At 41.3% G+C, this 17,586-nt stretch overlaps 1 protein-coding gene across 6 annotated transcripts in view; it reads right to left on the minus strand.

Moving 5' to 3' along the window:
• Positions 1-17,586, minus strand: part of TFCP2 (transcription factor CP2) — a 52,615-nt gene extending 35,029 nt beyond the window's left edge. The window contains exons 1-2 of one of the 6 annotated variants that reach the window (XM_034645173.1): positions 16,425-17,582; positions 16,188-16,273 (exon numbers count right to left, since the gene is read on the minus strand). Coding sequence is in view for 5 of the 6 variants with exons in the window: in XM_011227880.3 (XP_011226182.1) it covers positions 16,425-16,546 (122 nt within the window). In the remaining variant the exon portion in view is untranslated. Of the gene's footprint in view, positions 1-16,103; positions 16,127-16,187; positions 16,274-16,424 lie in introns of those variants that run through there. The other 5 variants (XM_011227880.3, XM_011227881.3, XM_011227879.3 and 2 more) reach the window with 5 other exon arrangements.

Below are 17,586 nucleotides of genomic sequence, written 5' to 3' on the forward strand. Positions count from 1 at the left end.
AAAAAAAAAAAAAAGGTGCTCAGACTCATAAAAAATCAGGAAAATGAAAATAAAACCACGATGAAATTCACATCCACTGACAAAAATTAAAACACTGACTAAATAAGTACTGGTTAGTATATATAACAACATAAACACTTAAAACTCCCAAGTATACCAGGGAAAACAATTTAGTATTATTTTGTATAAAGATACACTAACTTCATCATCTAGCAATTACATTAATCTTACAATCCCCCTGCCCTGAAAATCTTCTTTCTCCATCTTTCCATGGCCAAACCTTACTCTTCTTTCAGATACCCTCTCAGGAGTTAAAAGTAGTATTTCTATGCTCTGAACTCCTACAGCACTTTATAAGTGTTTTGGCATATCAGTTTCTAGCCTGTATCATACCTATTTATATACATGTCTCATCTTCTCTAGGAAATTGTAAGCAAATAGAGACAAAAACCTGCTTGATTTGTCTTTTAATCCTATAGCACCAGACACAGCACTGCATATAGGAGCATACGGTAAAGACTCAAAGCTACACAGTCAAGCTGTACAAAACCTAGCATTCAAAAGGCACTCAAATATTTGTGGAATGAAGAAAAATCTGCTGAGTGACTGAATCAACCAAGACTTGATGTGCACACAAAGCATGAACTAGCTACGAAAGGAAAATCAGAACAACAATTTGTGTATCCAAAGTCCCCAATCTATTTTTCTCCCAGATTCTAGCTCCATGATGCATCAGGAGAACCAGCTCACAGCTACAAATGGCAATTACTGCCAAGAAGGCGGACAAAGAAGGAGGGCAGGGCAGGAGGAGGAGGAAAAAAGAAAGAAGGTAACAAAGTAGGAGAAGGAAGGAATGGCAACACTGACTGGAGGGCATCTTCCGTAAGAATTATCAGAGCAAGAAACTGTAAGGAAGCAAAGAAAAATTTACAGACCTTTGGTAAAAAAGGCAATGAATGACAGGACAACTTAAAAAGATGAGGAAAGCTAGCCAGCAATCGTTATGTGCTGGACACTTCTTTCCTTAAATTTATGATGCAGTATTTCAGACATGTAAAAAGGAAAAAAAGTATAATCAATACCTGTGTACATTCCACTCAGTTTAAGAAACAGAGCACTAACAGGTGAAGCCCTCTGTATCCTTCTCCCATTATGCCCCCCTCCAACTTCCAGAGGCAACAGCAACCTGAATTTTGAGTTAAACATTCTTACTCATTTCTTTTCTTCTTTTTCTTTTTTAAGATTTTATTTATTTATTTGACAGAGAGAGCAAGAGAGGGAACACAAGCAAGGGGAGTGTGAGAGGGAGAAGCAGGCCTCCCACTGAGCAGGGAGCCAGATGCGGGGCTCCATCCCAGGACCCTGGGATCATGACCTGAGCCGAAGGGAGATGCTTAACGGCTGAGCCACCCATGCGCCCCCACTAGTTGCCTTTAAAACAAAATAAGGAGTGAGTGAGTTCAGTTCACATACCCAACAAATCCACACAAACTACCTGGCAGGTACACCCTTCTAAAACACAGGATACTGCCTTCGTGGAACATTTATTCTAGTTGGGGAAGGAGGCAAACAAATGAATAAGACATCAGATGTTCAGAAAAAGATAAAGCAGAGTAGAGAAGGCAGAGTACCGGCGAGAAGGGGGCGCTTGCTCTTTTATGTGAAAGTGGCTACAGAACCTCTCTCTGATGAAGTGACATTTGAGCAGAAACCTAAAGGAAGTGGGGAATGCAGAAGGCTGTTTCAGGAAGAGTAACAGCAAATGCAAAGGTCCTGAGGTGGGAGTGTGCATAGCATTTTAGGAATTGTAAGACGGCCAGATGCGGCTGGGACAAAGCCAGCCATGAGGAGAGTCCATACAGACGCGACGATCAGAAGGGCATCCTGTGTACACCAGAACCAGAACTGGGGCTTGAATTCAAAGCGAGATGCAAAATCACTGGACAGTTTTTGGAAGAAAAAATAACTTATTTTTTTGCTCTAAGGTGATCCTATCACCTTGATGATTTAATGATCATAAATATATCATTTAAACAGGGACACTTGGGTGAGCAAACGAAGGTGTTATTAGTAGTTACCACAGGACAACAGACATTAACAAGATCTTAATTTTTTTTTAAGACCTTAATTTTAAAAGGCTTCTTTGCACAGCCAGTTTGAAGGGGTTTTTCTGGCCAAATCTGGAACAATATGATCAAAATATAGAGTGGTAGTAAAAGATTACAACATATTGAATAAAGTAAAAATCTCCGAGGCAACATTGTTAAACATAAATAAAGAGGGAAAAGTTCCTTCTTATAGCAGAAAGCCAACCAATAAATAATGTAGAAGGAAAGACATAATTAGAAAATCATCATTTAGCAATCATCATAAAATTGATTGGGGCAAGAATCATCCACAAATGGATGAAAGGTAGGTGAAAGTTTAAAAGTAATAAGATATTTTCACAGTCTCAGAATATATCCCCACAAGATACTTACTAATTACAAAAAGCAAAATAATAAATTTATAATGGAGAAAATTGGCACACACCACCTTAACTAGTAGTCAGAATTAACATTGCCAGTAATGGGACCAATCAATAGCACGTGCATCCTAATATGACAGAGAACAACTCAGCATCCCTTCTTAAGTAGTACACCCAAAGTGCATGACCTGCATCTATCATGAGCAAACAGTTCAAACAAACCCAAACGGAGGGATATTCTACAAAATAACTAGCCTATACTCATCAAGTTGTTAATATCATAAAAATACAGAGTCAGGGGCACCTGGGTAGCTCAGTCCGTTAAGCGTCTGCCTTCGGCTCAGGTCATGATCCCAGTGTCCTGGGATCGAGACCCACATGGGCTCTCTGCTCAGTGGGGACCCTGTTTCTCCCTCTCCCGATGCCTGCTGCTCCCCCTGCTTATGCTGGCTCTCTGTGTGTGTCAAATAAATAAATAAAATCTAAAAAAAAAAAAAAAAAAAAACAGGGATGCCTGGGTGGCTCGGTCAGTTAAGCGGGTGCCTTCCACTCAGGTCATGATCTCAGGGTTCTGGGATTGAATCCCACATCTGAATCCCACATCGGGCTCCTTGCTCAGCAGGGAGCCTGTTTCTCCCTTTGCCTGCCGCTCCCCCTGCTTGTACTCTCTCTCTGACAAATAAATAAAATCTTAAAAAAAAAAACAAATACAAAGAGTCAGGAACCGTTCTAGATTAAAAGAGACAAAGGACATGACAACTGAATCGATACGATCTTGGATATTTTTCTGCTATAAAGGACATTATTGGGACAGTTGGCAAAATCTGAGTAAGGTCCACAGATTAGATCACAATATCGTGTGCTAAGTTCCTAATTTTGATCACTATACTACAGTTATGTAAGAGAATACACACTGAAGGGGCACCTACGTGGCTCAGTCAGTTAAGTGCGTGCCTTCAGCTTGGGTCATGATCTCAGGGTCCTGGAACTGAGCCTGCATCGGGCTCCCTGCTCAGCGGGGGAGTCTGCTTCTCTCTCTGCCCCTCCCCTCAGTCATGCACACACTCTCCCTCTCTCTCTCTCTTGCTCTCTCTCTAATAAATAAAATCTTTGAAAAAAAATACACACTGAAGTATTTAGGTGTTAAGAGGCACTGCATCTGCAACTTAAAGAGTTTATTATTTTTTTAAATCAAGTAGGCTCCATGCCCAGCATGGAGTCCAACGTGGGCTCAAACTCACGACCCTGAGATCGAGACCTGAGTTGAGATCAAGAGTGAGACACTTAACCGACTCAGCCACCAAAGGAACCCCTTAACCAGTTCAGAAAAAAAAATTCTAGGTGTTAGAGAGAAGAGGGAAGGAAAAAGATAAAACAAATACAGCAAAACGTTATCATGTGAGTAATCTTGGTGAAGAGTATTTACAAATTCATTGTAGTGTTTTTGCAAGTCTGAAATGACTATTTTTGATAAACAAAATACACATGCACTTATAAACGTTTCGGTGTAGAGAACAGGCTGTGGGGGTAACGAGTGCAGAGCTGGAAGCAGGGCTGGACCAATTAAAAGGCTGCTACAGATTAAGGCCAGCGGTCAAAAAAGACGGCAAAGTAGGAAGCTCCAGGAATTGGTCCCTCCACCAAAAATAACTACTGAGCTGGCCAGAAATACTTGAACCAACTACTTTGGAAACCTGGAATCTAATCAAACATCAGCAGCATCCAAGGGAATGCTTGATGAAGAAAGACGCTGGTAAATGTTAGTGAATTTCAGCATTCCGCCTACCACCTATCTTCCCTCAGCACCCAGTCCCATGGCAGGCAACTGTGGGGACCGCAGCCTGAGATCCTGTTGCAGGCTGCTGGTGTCCGGGTGGGCAACAGGGACCCTGTCCTCCAAAAATCAAGGTTGTATGTTCTGATCACTGCTTTGGATTGCTGAGGAGCTGGCACACAGGCTGGCCACTGTACCAACCCCCCGTGCCTGAGGTGGCTTCCTCAGCAGAGTCAGACAAGGGCATTTAAAGAAACAGAACATTCTTTTTTCCTCTCTTCTTATTAGATTCAGGCATTTAAGGAAATTTCTGTCAAATCACTGGCTGACCACGGAGGTAACAGAAGAGACATCAGTGACCACATAAAACAAGGAACATACTCTTTGCAAAAATACTTTGGGAAAGTCACTAAACAAATGGATGGCTTCAGCTTTAATTAAGTAACAACAGTAATCTCCAAGGAGGGAGTAGAATCTGATTTCCAGAGTTACCATATTACAATACTCAAAATGTCTAGCTCTAAACAAAAAAAGTTACAAAACATATAAAGACAAAGGAAAGCATGGCCAATTCACAAGAAAAGAGAAACTGACAGAAACTATCCTTGATCAAGCCCAGATACTAAACTTAATATACAAAGACTTAAATATGCTCAAAGAGCTGAAGGAAACGTGGACAAATAACTAAAGGAAATCAGGAGAACAATGTATGTACAAGTAAAGAACAGCAATAAAAAAGTTATAAAAAGGAAACAAATAGAAAATCTGGACCCAAAAGTACAATAGCTGGAATTAAAAATTCACTACAGGGACTCACATCAGATCAGCAGAATAAAGAATCAGCAAACTTGAAGATAGCAAATTGAGATTACTCAGACTGAGGGGCAGAAAGAAAAATGAATGAAGAAAAACAAACAGAAACTAAGAGGCCTATAACACACCATCAAGTGTAACAATGTACATATTATGAGATTCCCAGAGAAGAGGGAGAGGAAGACACAGAAAAAATTTTGAAGAAATAATGGTTAAAAACTTTCCACGTTGAGGGGTACCTGGGTGGCACAGCGGTTAAGCGTCTGCCTTCGGCTCAGGGCGTGATCCCGGCGTTGTGGGATCGAGCCCCACGTCAGGCTCCTCCGCTATGAGCCTGCTTCTTCCTCTCCCACTTCCCCTGCTTGTGTTCCCTCTCTCGCTGGCTGTCTCTATCTCCGTCAAATATATAAATAAAATCTTTTAAAAAAAAAAGAATAAAATAAAAAATAAAAAACATTAAAAAAATAGCACAATGGCAGAAGTTAGTCCTTCACTATCAGTAATCACTTTAAGTACAAATGGATTAACTCAGCAATTAAAGACACAGATTGACAGAAAAGTTTTTTTTTTTAAATGACCAACCATATGTTGCTTACAGAAGACTCACTTTGGATACAACACACAAATAGGCTAAAAGTGAAAGAATGGACGAAGATATTCCATGCAAATAGTAACCGTAAGAGACCTGCAGTGACTAATCAAATGTCAAACAAAATAGAACTTAAGTCAAAAGTTGTTATAAGAGGGGCGCCTGGGTGGCACAGAGGTTAAGTGTCTGCCTTCGGCTCAGGGCATGATCCCGGCGTTCTGGGATTGAGCCCCACACCAGGCTCCTCCGCTATGAGCCTGCTTCTTCCTCTCTCACTCCCCCTACTTGTGTTCCCTCTCTCGTTGGCTGTCCCTATCTCTGTCAAATAAATAAATAAAATTTTAAAAAAAAAGTTGTTATAAGAGACAAAGAAGGACTTTTATATTGATTTAAAAGACAATTTATCGGGGCGCCTGGGTGGCAGAGCGGTTAGGCGTCTGCCTTCGGCTCAGGGCGTGATCCCGGCGTTGCGGGATCGAGCCCCACGTCGGGCTCCTCTGCTGGGAGCCTGCTTCTTCCTCTCCCACTCCCCCTGCTTGTGTTCCCTCTTTCGCTAGCTGTCTCTATCTCTGTCAAATAAATAAATAAAATCTTTAAAAAATAAATAAATAAATAAATAAAAGACAATTTATCAAGAAAATATAATTAAAGGGGCGCCTGGGTGTCACAGTCGGTTAAGTGTTAAGTGTCTGCCTTTGGCTCAGGTCACGATTCCAGGGTCCTGGGATCAAGCCCCACATAGGGCTCTCTGCTCAGCTAGAAACCTGCTTCTGCCTGCTTGGGCATGTGCTCTCTCCCTCTCTCTCTCTCTCTCTCTCTCTAATAAATAAATAAATCTTGAAAAAGGAAAATATAAATACATACACACCAAATAACACAGCCCCCAAATATAAGCAGCAACACTGAAAGAATTGAAGGTAAAAATAGACATTTCTACCACAGTGGTTAGAGACTTCGATACCCCCACTTTAAATAATGAGTAGGACATCTAGACAGAAGATCAATAAGGAAACAGAGGACTTGAACAACTTGAACAATTATAAATCAACTAGACCTAACAGACATATACAGAACACTTCAACCAACAACAGGAAAATATATATTTTTTGCAAGTACACATAAAACATTCTCCAGGGTAGACCGCGTGTTTGGCCATAAACCAATTATCAGTAACTTTTAAAAAATCAAAATCATACCGATTTTCTCTGAACACAATGGAATGAAGCTAGGAATCAATAAAAGGAAAAGGAAAACTGTAAAATCTGCAAATATGTGGAAATTAAGCAACATACTCTGAAACGACCAATAAGTGAAAGAAAAAAAAAATCACTAGGGAAATTAGAAAATACTGAAACAAGGGGCGCCTGGGTGGCACAGTGGTTGAGCGTCTGCCTTCGGCTCAGGGTGTGATCCCAGCGTTGTGGGATCGAGCCCCACATCAGGCTCCTCCGTTGGCAGCCTGCTTCTTCCTCTCCCACTCCCCCTGCTTGTGTTCCCTCTCTCGCTGACTGTCTCTATCTCTGTCGAATAAATAAATAAAATCTTTAAAAAAAAAAAAAAAAAAAGAAAATACTGAAACAAATGAAAACATAAGATATCAAAACTTATAGGACACAGTGAAAGCAGTACTTGGGGAAATTCATAGCTGTAAATGCCTACATAAAAAGGAAAAAAGACTTGAAATCAAATAATCTAACTTTACATCTTAAGGAAATAAAAATAAATAAATAAATAAGCAAACTAAATCCAAAACCAACGGAAGGAAAGAAATAATAAAGATGATAAGGGAAAAATGAAGTAGAAAATTTAAAAAAAAATAGTAATAAATCCACAAAACCAAAAGCCAGTTCTTTAAAAAGATCAACAAAACTGACAAACTTTTAGCTAGACTGTCCAGGAAAAAAAGGGAGAAGACACAAATAAATAAATCAGAAATGAAAGTGGGCTATTACCACCAATTTTATAGAAATGAAAGGATTATTAAGAGAACATGATTAACAATTTTACACCAAAAAATAAGATAATTCAGATACAAAATTTTTTTCTAGAAACAAAATACTGAAACTGCCTCAAGAAGAAGTAACAAATCTCAGTAAACCAATAACTAGAGATTGAATCGGTAATCAAAATCCTTTCAACAAAGAAAAGTCTAGAACCAGATCCCTTCATTGGTGAATTCTACCAAACACTTAAAGAATTAACACCCATCTTGCTCAAACTCTTCCAAAAAAAGAGAACACTTTCCAACATTCTACAAGGCCAGCATTATCCAACACCAAAGCCAGACAGAAATAGCATGGGAAAAGAACACTACAGACCGATATCCCTGAATAAAGACAGAAGAATCCTCAACAAAATACTGGCAAACTGAATCCAATAGCACATTAAAATGATTATACACTATAACCAAGTAGGATTTTCCCAGTAATACAAGGTGGTTCAACATAAGGAAATCAATGTAAGATACCACATGATCATCTCAATAGACACAGAAAAGGTAGTGGATAAAATTTAACACATTTGCATGATAAACACACTCAGCAAAACCTTGAAGACATTATGTTAAGTGAAATAAGGCAGTGACATAAGGACAAATGTGTATGATTCCACTAGCATGAGATTCCTAGAGTGTTAAACTCATAGAGACAGAAACTAGAATGGTGGTGCCAGAGACTAGGCGAATTAGTGGTTAATGAGTAGAGAGTTTCAGTTTGGGATGATGTAAAAATTCTCGAGATGGATGGTGGTAGTAGCTGCACAACAATGTGAATGTATTTAACGCCACTGAACTAACTGTACACTTAAAAATAGCTAAAATGGTAAATCTTATGTGTATTTTACCATGATAAAACATACACACACACACACACACGCACACACACAAAGCCAACCAGGAATAAAAAGAAACTTCCTTAACATTAAAAGGGCATTTATGGGGTGGCTGGGTGGCGCAGTGGTTAAGCGTCTGCCTTCGGCTCAGGGCGTGATCCCGGCATTATGGGATCGAGCCCCACATCAGGCTCCTCTGCTATGAGCCTGCTTCTTCCTCTCCCACTCCCCCTGCTTGTGTTCCCTCTCTCGCTGGCTGTCTCTATCTCTTCAAAAAAAATAAAAAAATAAAATCTTTTAAAAAAAATAAATAAAAGGGCATTTATGAAAAATTCACAGCTCAATGGTGCAAGACTGATAGCTTTCCCTCTAAAATTAGGACTAAGATAAGGATGCCCACTTTCACCACTGCTATTCAACACTGTACTGGAAGTCCTTGCAAGAATAATTATGCAAGAAAAAGAAATAAAAGGCATATAAATAGGAAAAGAAAAATGAAGCTATACATGATTCTACATATAGAAAATCCTGTAGGATCCAGAAAAATACTACTAGAGCTAATAAATGAATTCAGAAAAGTTACAGGGTATGAGAGCAACATACACAAATAAATCAGTTGTTTCTACACACCAGCAATAAACAATCCCAAAAGAAAATTAAGAAAACAATTACATGTATAATAGCAGCCAAAAGAATAAAATACAGGGGAATGAATTTAACCAATGATATGAAAGACATGTACAGATCTTCCTGGACTTACAATGGGGTTATGTCCCAATAAACCGATCCTCAGTTGAAAATATTGTCAATCAAATATGTATTTAATACATCTAACCAGGGTGCCTGGGTGGCTCAGTCGTTAAGTGTCTGCCTTCGGCTCAGGGCGTGATCCCAGAGTCCTGGGATCGAGCCTCGCATCGAGCCTCGCATGGGGCTCCTCCACTGGGAGCCTGCTTCTTCCTCTCCCCCTCCCCCTGCTTGTGTTCCCTCTCTCTCTGTCAAATAAATAAATAAAATCTGAAATAAAAAAAATAAAAAAATAAAAGATTCTCTCTCTCCCGGGGCGCCTGGATGGCTCAGTCGGTTAAGCATCTGCCTTCGGCTGGGGTCACGATCCCGGGGTCCTGGCATTGAGCCCCACATCAGGCTCCTCCGCTATGAGCCTGCTTCTTCCTCTCCCACTCTCCCTGCCTGTGTTCCCTCTCTCACTGGCTGTCTCTCTCTCTGTCAAATCAATCAATCAATCTTTAAAAAAAAAAAAATACATCTAACCTACAAAACATCATAGCTTAGTCTAGCTTACTACCTTAAGTATACTCAGAACACAACATTAGCCTACAGCTGGGTAAAATCATCTTACAGTAAGCCTATTTTATAATAAAGTACTGAATATCATATAACTTACCGAATACTGTACTGAAAGTAAAAAGTGGAATGGTTGTATGGATACAGAGCAGTTACAAGCGTATCATTTGTTTTCGCTTGTGATCGCCTGGCAGACTGGGAGCTGTGGCTCACTGCCACCATTCAGCTTCATGAGAAAGTATTGTATTGCATCTCCCCAGCCCAGGAAAAGTTCAAAATTCAAGATTAGAAGTATGGTTTCTACTTGAATGCATACCACTTTCCCACCATTGTAAAGTGAAAAAATCATAAGCTAAACCATCGTAACTTGGAGACCACATGTTGATGGGGCACCTGGCTGGCTCAGTCGGTAGAACATGTGACTCTTGATCTCAGGGTTGTGAGTTTGAGCCCCACGTTGGGTGGAGAGATCATTTAAAAATAAAATCTTAAAGAAAAAGTGGGGGCACCTGGGTGGCTTAGTCGGTTGAGTGGCCAACTCTTGGTTTTGGTTCAGGTCATGACCTCATGGGTGGTGGGATCAAGCCCCACAACATGCTCCACACTCAGCTGGGAGTCTGCCTGAAGATCCTCCCCTCTGCTCCTCTCCCATGCGCTCACGCACGCTCTCTCTAAAACATGCTAAGTGAAAGAAGTCAAATACAGGGGCGCCTGGGTGGCACCGTGGTTGAGCGTCTGCCTTTGGCTCAGGGCATGATCTCGGCGATCTGGGATCAAGCCCCACATCAGGCTCCTCCGCTGTGAGCCTGCTTCTTCCTCTCCCACTCCCCCTGCTTGTGTTCCCTCTCTCGCTGGCTGTCTCTATCTCTGTCGAATAAATAAAATAAAATCTTTAAAAAAAAAAAAGTCAAATACAAAAGGTCACACATTATATTGTTGCTGGTGGAACATAAACTGGTTCAGCTGCTGTGTAAAACAGCTTGACAGTTCTTGAGAAAGGTTCGTATATACTACACACCTATTAGAATGGCCAAAATCTGGAACCCTGACACCACCAAATACTGACAAGGGTGTGGAGCAAAGGGAGCTCTCACTAATTTCCAGTGAGAATGCAAAATGGTACAGCCACTTTGGAGGACAGTTTGGCAGTTTCTTACAAAGCTAAACATACTCTTACCATATGATCTGGAATTGCATTCCTTGCTATGATTTACCCAAAGGAGTTGGAAACTCTCCCTACACAAAACCTTGCACATGGACGTTTTGTAACGGTTTTATTCATAATTGCCAGCACTTTGAAGGAAACAAGATATCCTTCAGTAGATGAATGAATAAACTGTGATACATCCAGACTAGACTATTATTGAACACTAAAAAGAAATTAGCTATCAAGCCATGAAAAGACATGGAGGCATGTTAAATGCATATTTCTAAGTGAAAGAAGCAAACCCGAAAAGGCTACATATTGCATGATTCCAATTATATGACATTCTATAAAGGCAAAATTGGAAACACTAAAAAAAAAAAAAATCAGTGGCTGTCAGGGTTGAGTGGGGGAACAAATAGGCAGAACACAGGATTTTTAAGGCAGTGAAAACACTCTGTATGATACTCTAATGATGGATAACACATCATTATATATTTGTCCAAAATCACTGAATGTATACCACCAAGAGTGAACTCTAAGGTGAACTACGGACTTTGGGTGATTATGATATGTCAATGCAGGCTCATCAATGTAGGCACAGAGTGTGGACCACTGTGGTAAAGGCTGTTGATAAAAGAGAAGGATATACAAGTGTGGAGGCAGGGGGTATATGGCAAATCTCCGTACCTTCCTCTCACTATTTCTGTGGGCCTAAAATTGCTCTAAAAAGACTTTAAATTAAAAAAAAAAAAAGTTAAGCATTGAATTAGCATATGACTCAGCAATTCTAGGCCTAGAAATATATCCAAAAGAAATGAAAACATATGTCTAATAAGCATTGTGATTATAGTCAATGATACTGTACTGCATATTTGAAAGTTGCTAAGAGAGTAGATCTTAAAAGTTCCCATCACAAGAAAACGATTTTTTTGTAACTATGTATGGTGAAAGATGTTAACTAGACTTATCGTTCTGATCATTTTGCAATTTACACAAATATCTAATCATTATGCTCTGCACCTTAAACTCATACAACGTTATATACCAATTATACCTCAATTAAAAGAAATCTACACAGAAATTTGTACACGAATGCTTATAAATATCTCATGGTCATCTCCTTTATAAACATAATGATACATTAGCATTATTCATAAGAGTCAAAAGGTGGAAACAACCCCTACATCTACCAATGGATGAACAGATAAACGAGCTGTGATATATATATATATATATATATATATATATATATATATATGATGGATTATTCAGACATAAAAAGGAATGAAATACTGAAGTACTAATACATGCTACATCATGAATGGACCCTGAAAACATGATGCTAAGTGAAAGAAGTCAAATACAAAAGGTCACACATTATATGACTCCATTTATATGAAATATCCAGAATAGGTAAATCCTTACAGACGGACTGCCAGGGAGAAAGGGGAGGGGGAAATGGGGAGCCACTGCATAAAAGGTACAGGTTTTTCTTTTGGACTGAAGAGGTGGTGGTCGTACAACATTGTGAATATACTAGTAACACTGAATTGTTCACTTTTAAATGGCTAATTTTTATGATGTGAATTTCACATCAACTTCAAAAAAATGAAAGATGGAAAATTCTTTTTAAACTACAGAATTTAGGCAACCTCCTGGGTTCCCTCCCTCTTTGGGAGCTTTGTACTCTAAATAAACCTTGCTTTGCTGCCCACCATAAATAAGTAAATAGGGGTGCCTGGGTGGCTCAGTGGGTTAAGTGTCTGCCTTCAGCTCAGGTCCTGATCTCAGGGACCTGGGATAGAGCCTAGCAACAGGCTCCCTGCTCAGCAGGGAGTCTGCTTCTCCCTCTGACCATCCCCCCCATGCTTGCTCGCACGCTCTCTCTCTCTCAAATAAATAAAAATCTTTGAAAAATAAACTACAAAATTTAATCTTCATTTTTTTAAAGATTTATTTGTGAGAGAGCAAGAGAGAGCCCTACTTTACTTTTTAAATGACAGCTCTATTCTGATATAATTCATATACCATACAATTCACCCATCTGAAGCGTATAGTTCAGGGGCAGTTGTGTGGCTCAGTCCGTTAACTGTCTGCTTTCGGCTCAGGTCACAATCCCAGGGTCCTGGGATCAAGCCCCATGTCAGGTTTCCGGCTCAAGCCAGGAATCTGGGTCTTCTCTCCCCCTGCCCCCCCACCTCCCACTCCTGCACGCTCTCACTCTGCTCTCTCTCACAAATAAAATCTTTAAAAAATAAATAAATAAAGGGTATAGTTCAGGGACACGTGGGTGCCTCAGTCGGTTAAGTGTCTGCCTTCAGCTCAGGTCATGATCCCAGGGTCCTGGGATCAAGTCCCATATCGGGCTCCTTGCTCAGCAGGGAGCCTGCTTCTCAACTCTGCCTGCTGTTCCGCCTGCTTGTGCGCCCTCTCTCCCTCTGATAAATAAATAAATGAATAAATCTTAAAAAAAATAAAGTGTAGGGGCGCCTGGGTGGCGCAGTCGTTAAGCATCTGCCTTCGGCTCAGGGCGTGATCCCGGCATTCTGGGATCGAGCCCCACATCAGGCTCCTCCACTAGGAGCCTGCTTCTTCCTCTCCCACTCCCCCTGCTTGTGTTCCCTCTCTCTGGCTGTCTCTGTCAAATAAATAAAATTAAATTAAAAAAATAAATAAATAAAGTGTATAGTTAGTTGTCTTTAGTATAGTCACAGAATTGTGCAACCATCCCACATTTATTTTTATATATGTTAAGTATGTATTTTAAGTAATCTCTACACCCAACATGAGGCTCAAACTCATGACCCCAAGATCAAGAGTCACATGCTCTACCAACTGAGCCAGCCAAGTCCCTCTTACCACTATTTTAGAACATTCTTATCAACTCCCGTCCCCCAAATAACCCAATACCATTGGCAGTCACTCCCCTCTTCCCCCAGGCTCTAGTCAATCACTATTCTACTTTCTGTCTCTATAGGTTTGCCTATTCTGGACATTTCATAAAAGTGGAATCATATGTTGTGTGGTCTTTTGTGACTGGCTCCTTTCACTTAGCATGTTTTCAGGGAATTTCCTTTAACTATAAAATTTGTTCCATGCATTAAAATGTAAGGGGAAAAAGTGAGAATATTAAAGAACCACTTAAAAAAAGAACATTACTGAATACAACGGCAGACCAAGAGTCCAAAACAGAAATCCAGTTAAGATGAATCTTTATAAAATGTAAATCAATAGATTTGAAGTGAAACCATTATAAGATGCAGCAAAAAAATGCAAATTAGGGTAAAACGACTACACTAGGGAATATATTTTACAAAACAAATAGCTTGTCAAAGAGAACATTTTCCCTAAAAGGGTGTAGGAAAATTGATTACAAGGTTTAATTAAAGGGAGAAACACAAAGAGCAAAGAATCCTCGTCTTTGTGTTTGAAAACTCCTCCAGCCGGTGTTTCTTAAAATGTGGTCATTGGACTACCTGCATCAAAATCTCAGAACTTGTTTTAAAAATCAGATTTCTGGCCTGTGCCCCAGAAAAACCACTGAAGATGAGGCCCTGGGAATCTTTTTTTTTTTTTTTTTTTAAGATTTTATTTATTGATGAGAGAGCTAGAGAGAGAGAGAGAGGGGCAGAGGGAGAGGGCAGCTCCCAGGAGGGCAGGGAGCCCAATGTGGAATTCGATTCCAGGATCCCGGGATCACAAACGGAGCCGAAGGCAAATGCTTAACCGACTAAGCCCCCCAGGTGCCCCCGGAAACTATTTTTAATAAGTCCTCTGGATAACTCTCACGAACACGAAAGCTTGAGAACTGGTATCTAATCAACACAAGTTAACACAAATGATTAAATATGTATCAGAGTCAAGGGAAGAGTGACAAAAGCAAAATGCAGAAAAAAGAGGAAGGTGAAAAACCAAAGAAAAATACTTCAAATTTTGGCACACTGTGCTCTAGGGAAAACAGAAAGTGATGTTTGAAAACTGTTGTAGAACTGATGTTGGCAAAAAATTCTAAATGTGTAAATACACAAACCATTGTGCTAACACCAATGAAGACCACTCAGGGTATGACATAGGAAAGCATTTTTAAATGTAAGGTTGCCTGGTACAGAAAGCACATAACAGATTAACAGAATGTTTGGTGACGATGTCAATTATTTTTATAACAAGTACAGTTATATTTAATTATCTTCATCCTCTGATAATCTAGAGAAAACGCAACTTTTTGCTGTGTTAGTCTTTACGTGAACAACAGCATGAATTGTCAAATATTATGTCAGCTACTGCTGTGCAAGCTCAGGGTTGGGACGTTTACTTTCAGACCAAGATAATCTCTATTTTTAAGGGCAGACTTATGTAAACACGGACAGGCAAAACCAGAGTTAAATTTCTCAACACTGCATGATAGTGCTTAAATTTCCCTGAAAATCACTAAAATTATGTATACAAGGATAGCCTTTATTATTCTAACTGTAAGCAAAGATTCCTGAAGATGAAGTATTAAGTTCTAACTCATTACTTTACTTCAGTGAGGAAAATCCATTTTGGTTTAGCAGGGATAGAGACAAGAATTTTACATTACATAACTCTCAAAGGATCTCACTATCAGAATACAGAATTTGTCTACCTTCCCCATAAAAAAAAAAATCTTTCCCCTATAAGCTCATAAATTCAAACTGACGCTCTAAAGTCTCTTTTGCCTCACTTATTTAGATTGAGCCTTATAATGCATTTGGAAACCCAATTATATTCCATGTAACCCTAAGGTGCAGATGTTTCAACATTTCCAGACATGCTTCTTGTACATCTCATAAATGAAACAAACTATACTGGGGGAATGAAGTAGTTAATGCATGCAAATAAACTACATGGGAAGTTCTGCTACTTTCATGGGAGATTTTTATTTATTATCAACATTTGACTTGATACACTAAAGTCTAGAAGTATCTAAAAGTTCTCTGACACTTTTTCTTTTCATAGTTTATGTTTCAAAAGGGAGACATCCTACAATTATTCCTTAAAGCTGGCTAAGGTACAGATGTGTGGACTTCTTCACCAAGGTCTCACATTTCCTTGCAACAAGCAGTCAACCAATATTCATCATTAAGCCCCAGCTCCCAACTCCCAAGACATCCCTAACATGCTCAGTGAGGCCCCTTTACAGACTTCCAGTCCAACCTACCCACACATACACACACCATCGGGTCTCCAAGTCTCCCACACTGGCACAACAAACAGCCTCTCAACATTCATCTGTTTTGCTAACCAAGGGCCATTCTTGCTTCTTCCACTGGTCCTGCACAGACTTCACACTGCCTACAATCTCTTGTTCCATTTCTTCCACAATAGTCACTATTCAAAGCAACAAAGAAACAAGTCAATGTTCCCTAACCGCAGACAGCTTATTTAACTAAATACCTCCCTCCACCCCACCCCTCCCCCTTATTCTCTTTCCTGCTTTTGTTATTTAGAAGGTGCAGGGTCTGGGAAAAATCTCACTCACCTCATGCTATAGGCACCAGCACCCAGTTCCTGGCCGATCCCGGACAGACTAGCATCAAAGTCCTGCACCAGCCCAGATTCAATCACTTCATCGGCCAGAGGCAGCTTCAGAGCCCAGGCCATGCTGGCTCCTTCCTTGCCCCAGAAGACACCGTTTCTTGTACAAAGGCAAGTAGTGTGATTCTACCCAATGGGGCCAAGACTGTCGAAAACTCCAAACCAAGATCTCCCACGCAGTTCCCACTGGCCAACCCCAAGCCTGAACCGCACTGCCCGCACAACTAATCTGCTGTACCCTCGGCTCCTAGCTCCTGCCTCGACTTCCAAAATCCGTCCCTCCCAGCTCTCTGGAGCCACGCGCGGGCCCCTCTGCTTAACTATTCCAGATTCCCCCGAGGCAGCCCTGGACTCCCGTCCTCTCAATCCCTGGGCTCTCCCCTTGAGCTCGTGGTAGTCACTTGCTGCCTTCCAAACAGACCAGCAGCAGCGACCCGCTGCCTGCCCGGCGCTCCCACGCCGCTTTCGCACCTTTTCCCCCAGTCCCCTTCTGCGGTAAGCCCCCCTCCCTCCAGGGACCCGCTCTCTCTTTCCCCTCCAGGCCTCGCTTCCGGTCAGTCCCACGATCACTTCCGGTCACCCCTTCTCAACCCCAAGGCTCTTAGAACCAAATCCAGGTCTCCGCCGAGCCAACTCCCCGCCCTCTGCAGTTCCCCACGGCCTCGGAACATGGAAGGGGAAAGTCCAGCACCGGCTGGAAACCCAGACTCGCGAGGGTCCTCCACCGCCCGCCGCCCCAGCGCCAACCAATCATGGCGCCCTCCTCCTTTGCAGGTCCGGAGAACGTGACGTCACCCTGTGGCTCGCCAATGAGGAAGAGAGTTCGCGGGCTTGGGCAGTGATGATAGGCTAGCGGCGCGACGGCCCTCCGCCCCCGGAGCTGGGCTGGGCGGTCTGGGAGAGGACCCGGCGTGCGTCAGGTGTCTCCTGTTTAAATGGCCCTCTCTGTGGCTACCTGGCGACTGCCTTCCGCCTTGTGCTGAGTTGGCACTCTAAGGCGTGGGTGGAGCCTTCGCTCCAGTCTTACGAACCCACCCCTACCGTTGGAGGATTCTGCACCGTTTCCCCCCCGCGTTCCCTGTAGGGCTCCTTTGCTCCCTGAATCC

Source organism: Ailuropoda melanoleuca, chromosome 16, assembly GCF_002007445.2.
Source record: "Ailuropoda melanoleuca isolate Jingjing chromosome 16, ASM200744v2, whole genome shotgun sequence".
NCBI lineage: Eukaryota > Metazoa > Chordata > Mammalia > Carnivora > Ursidae > Ailuropoda > Ailuropoda melanoleuca.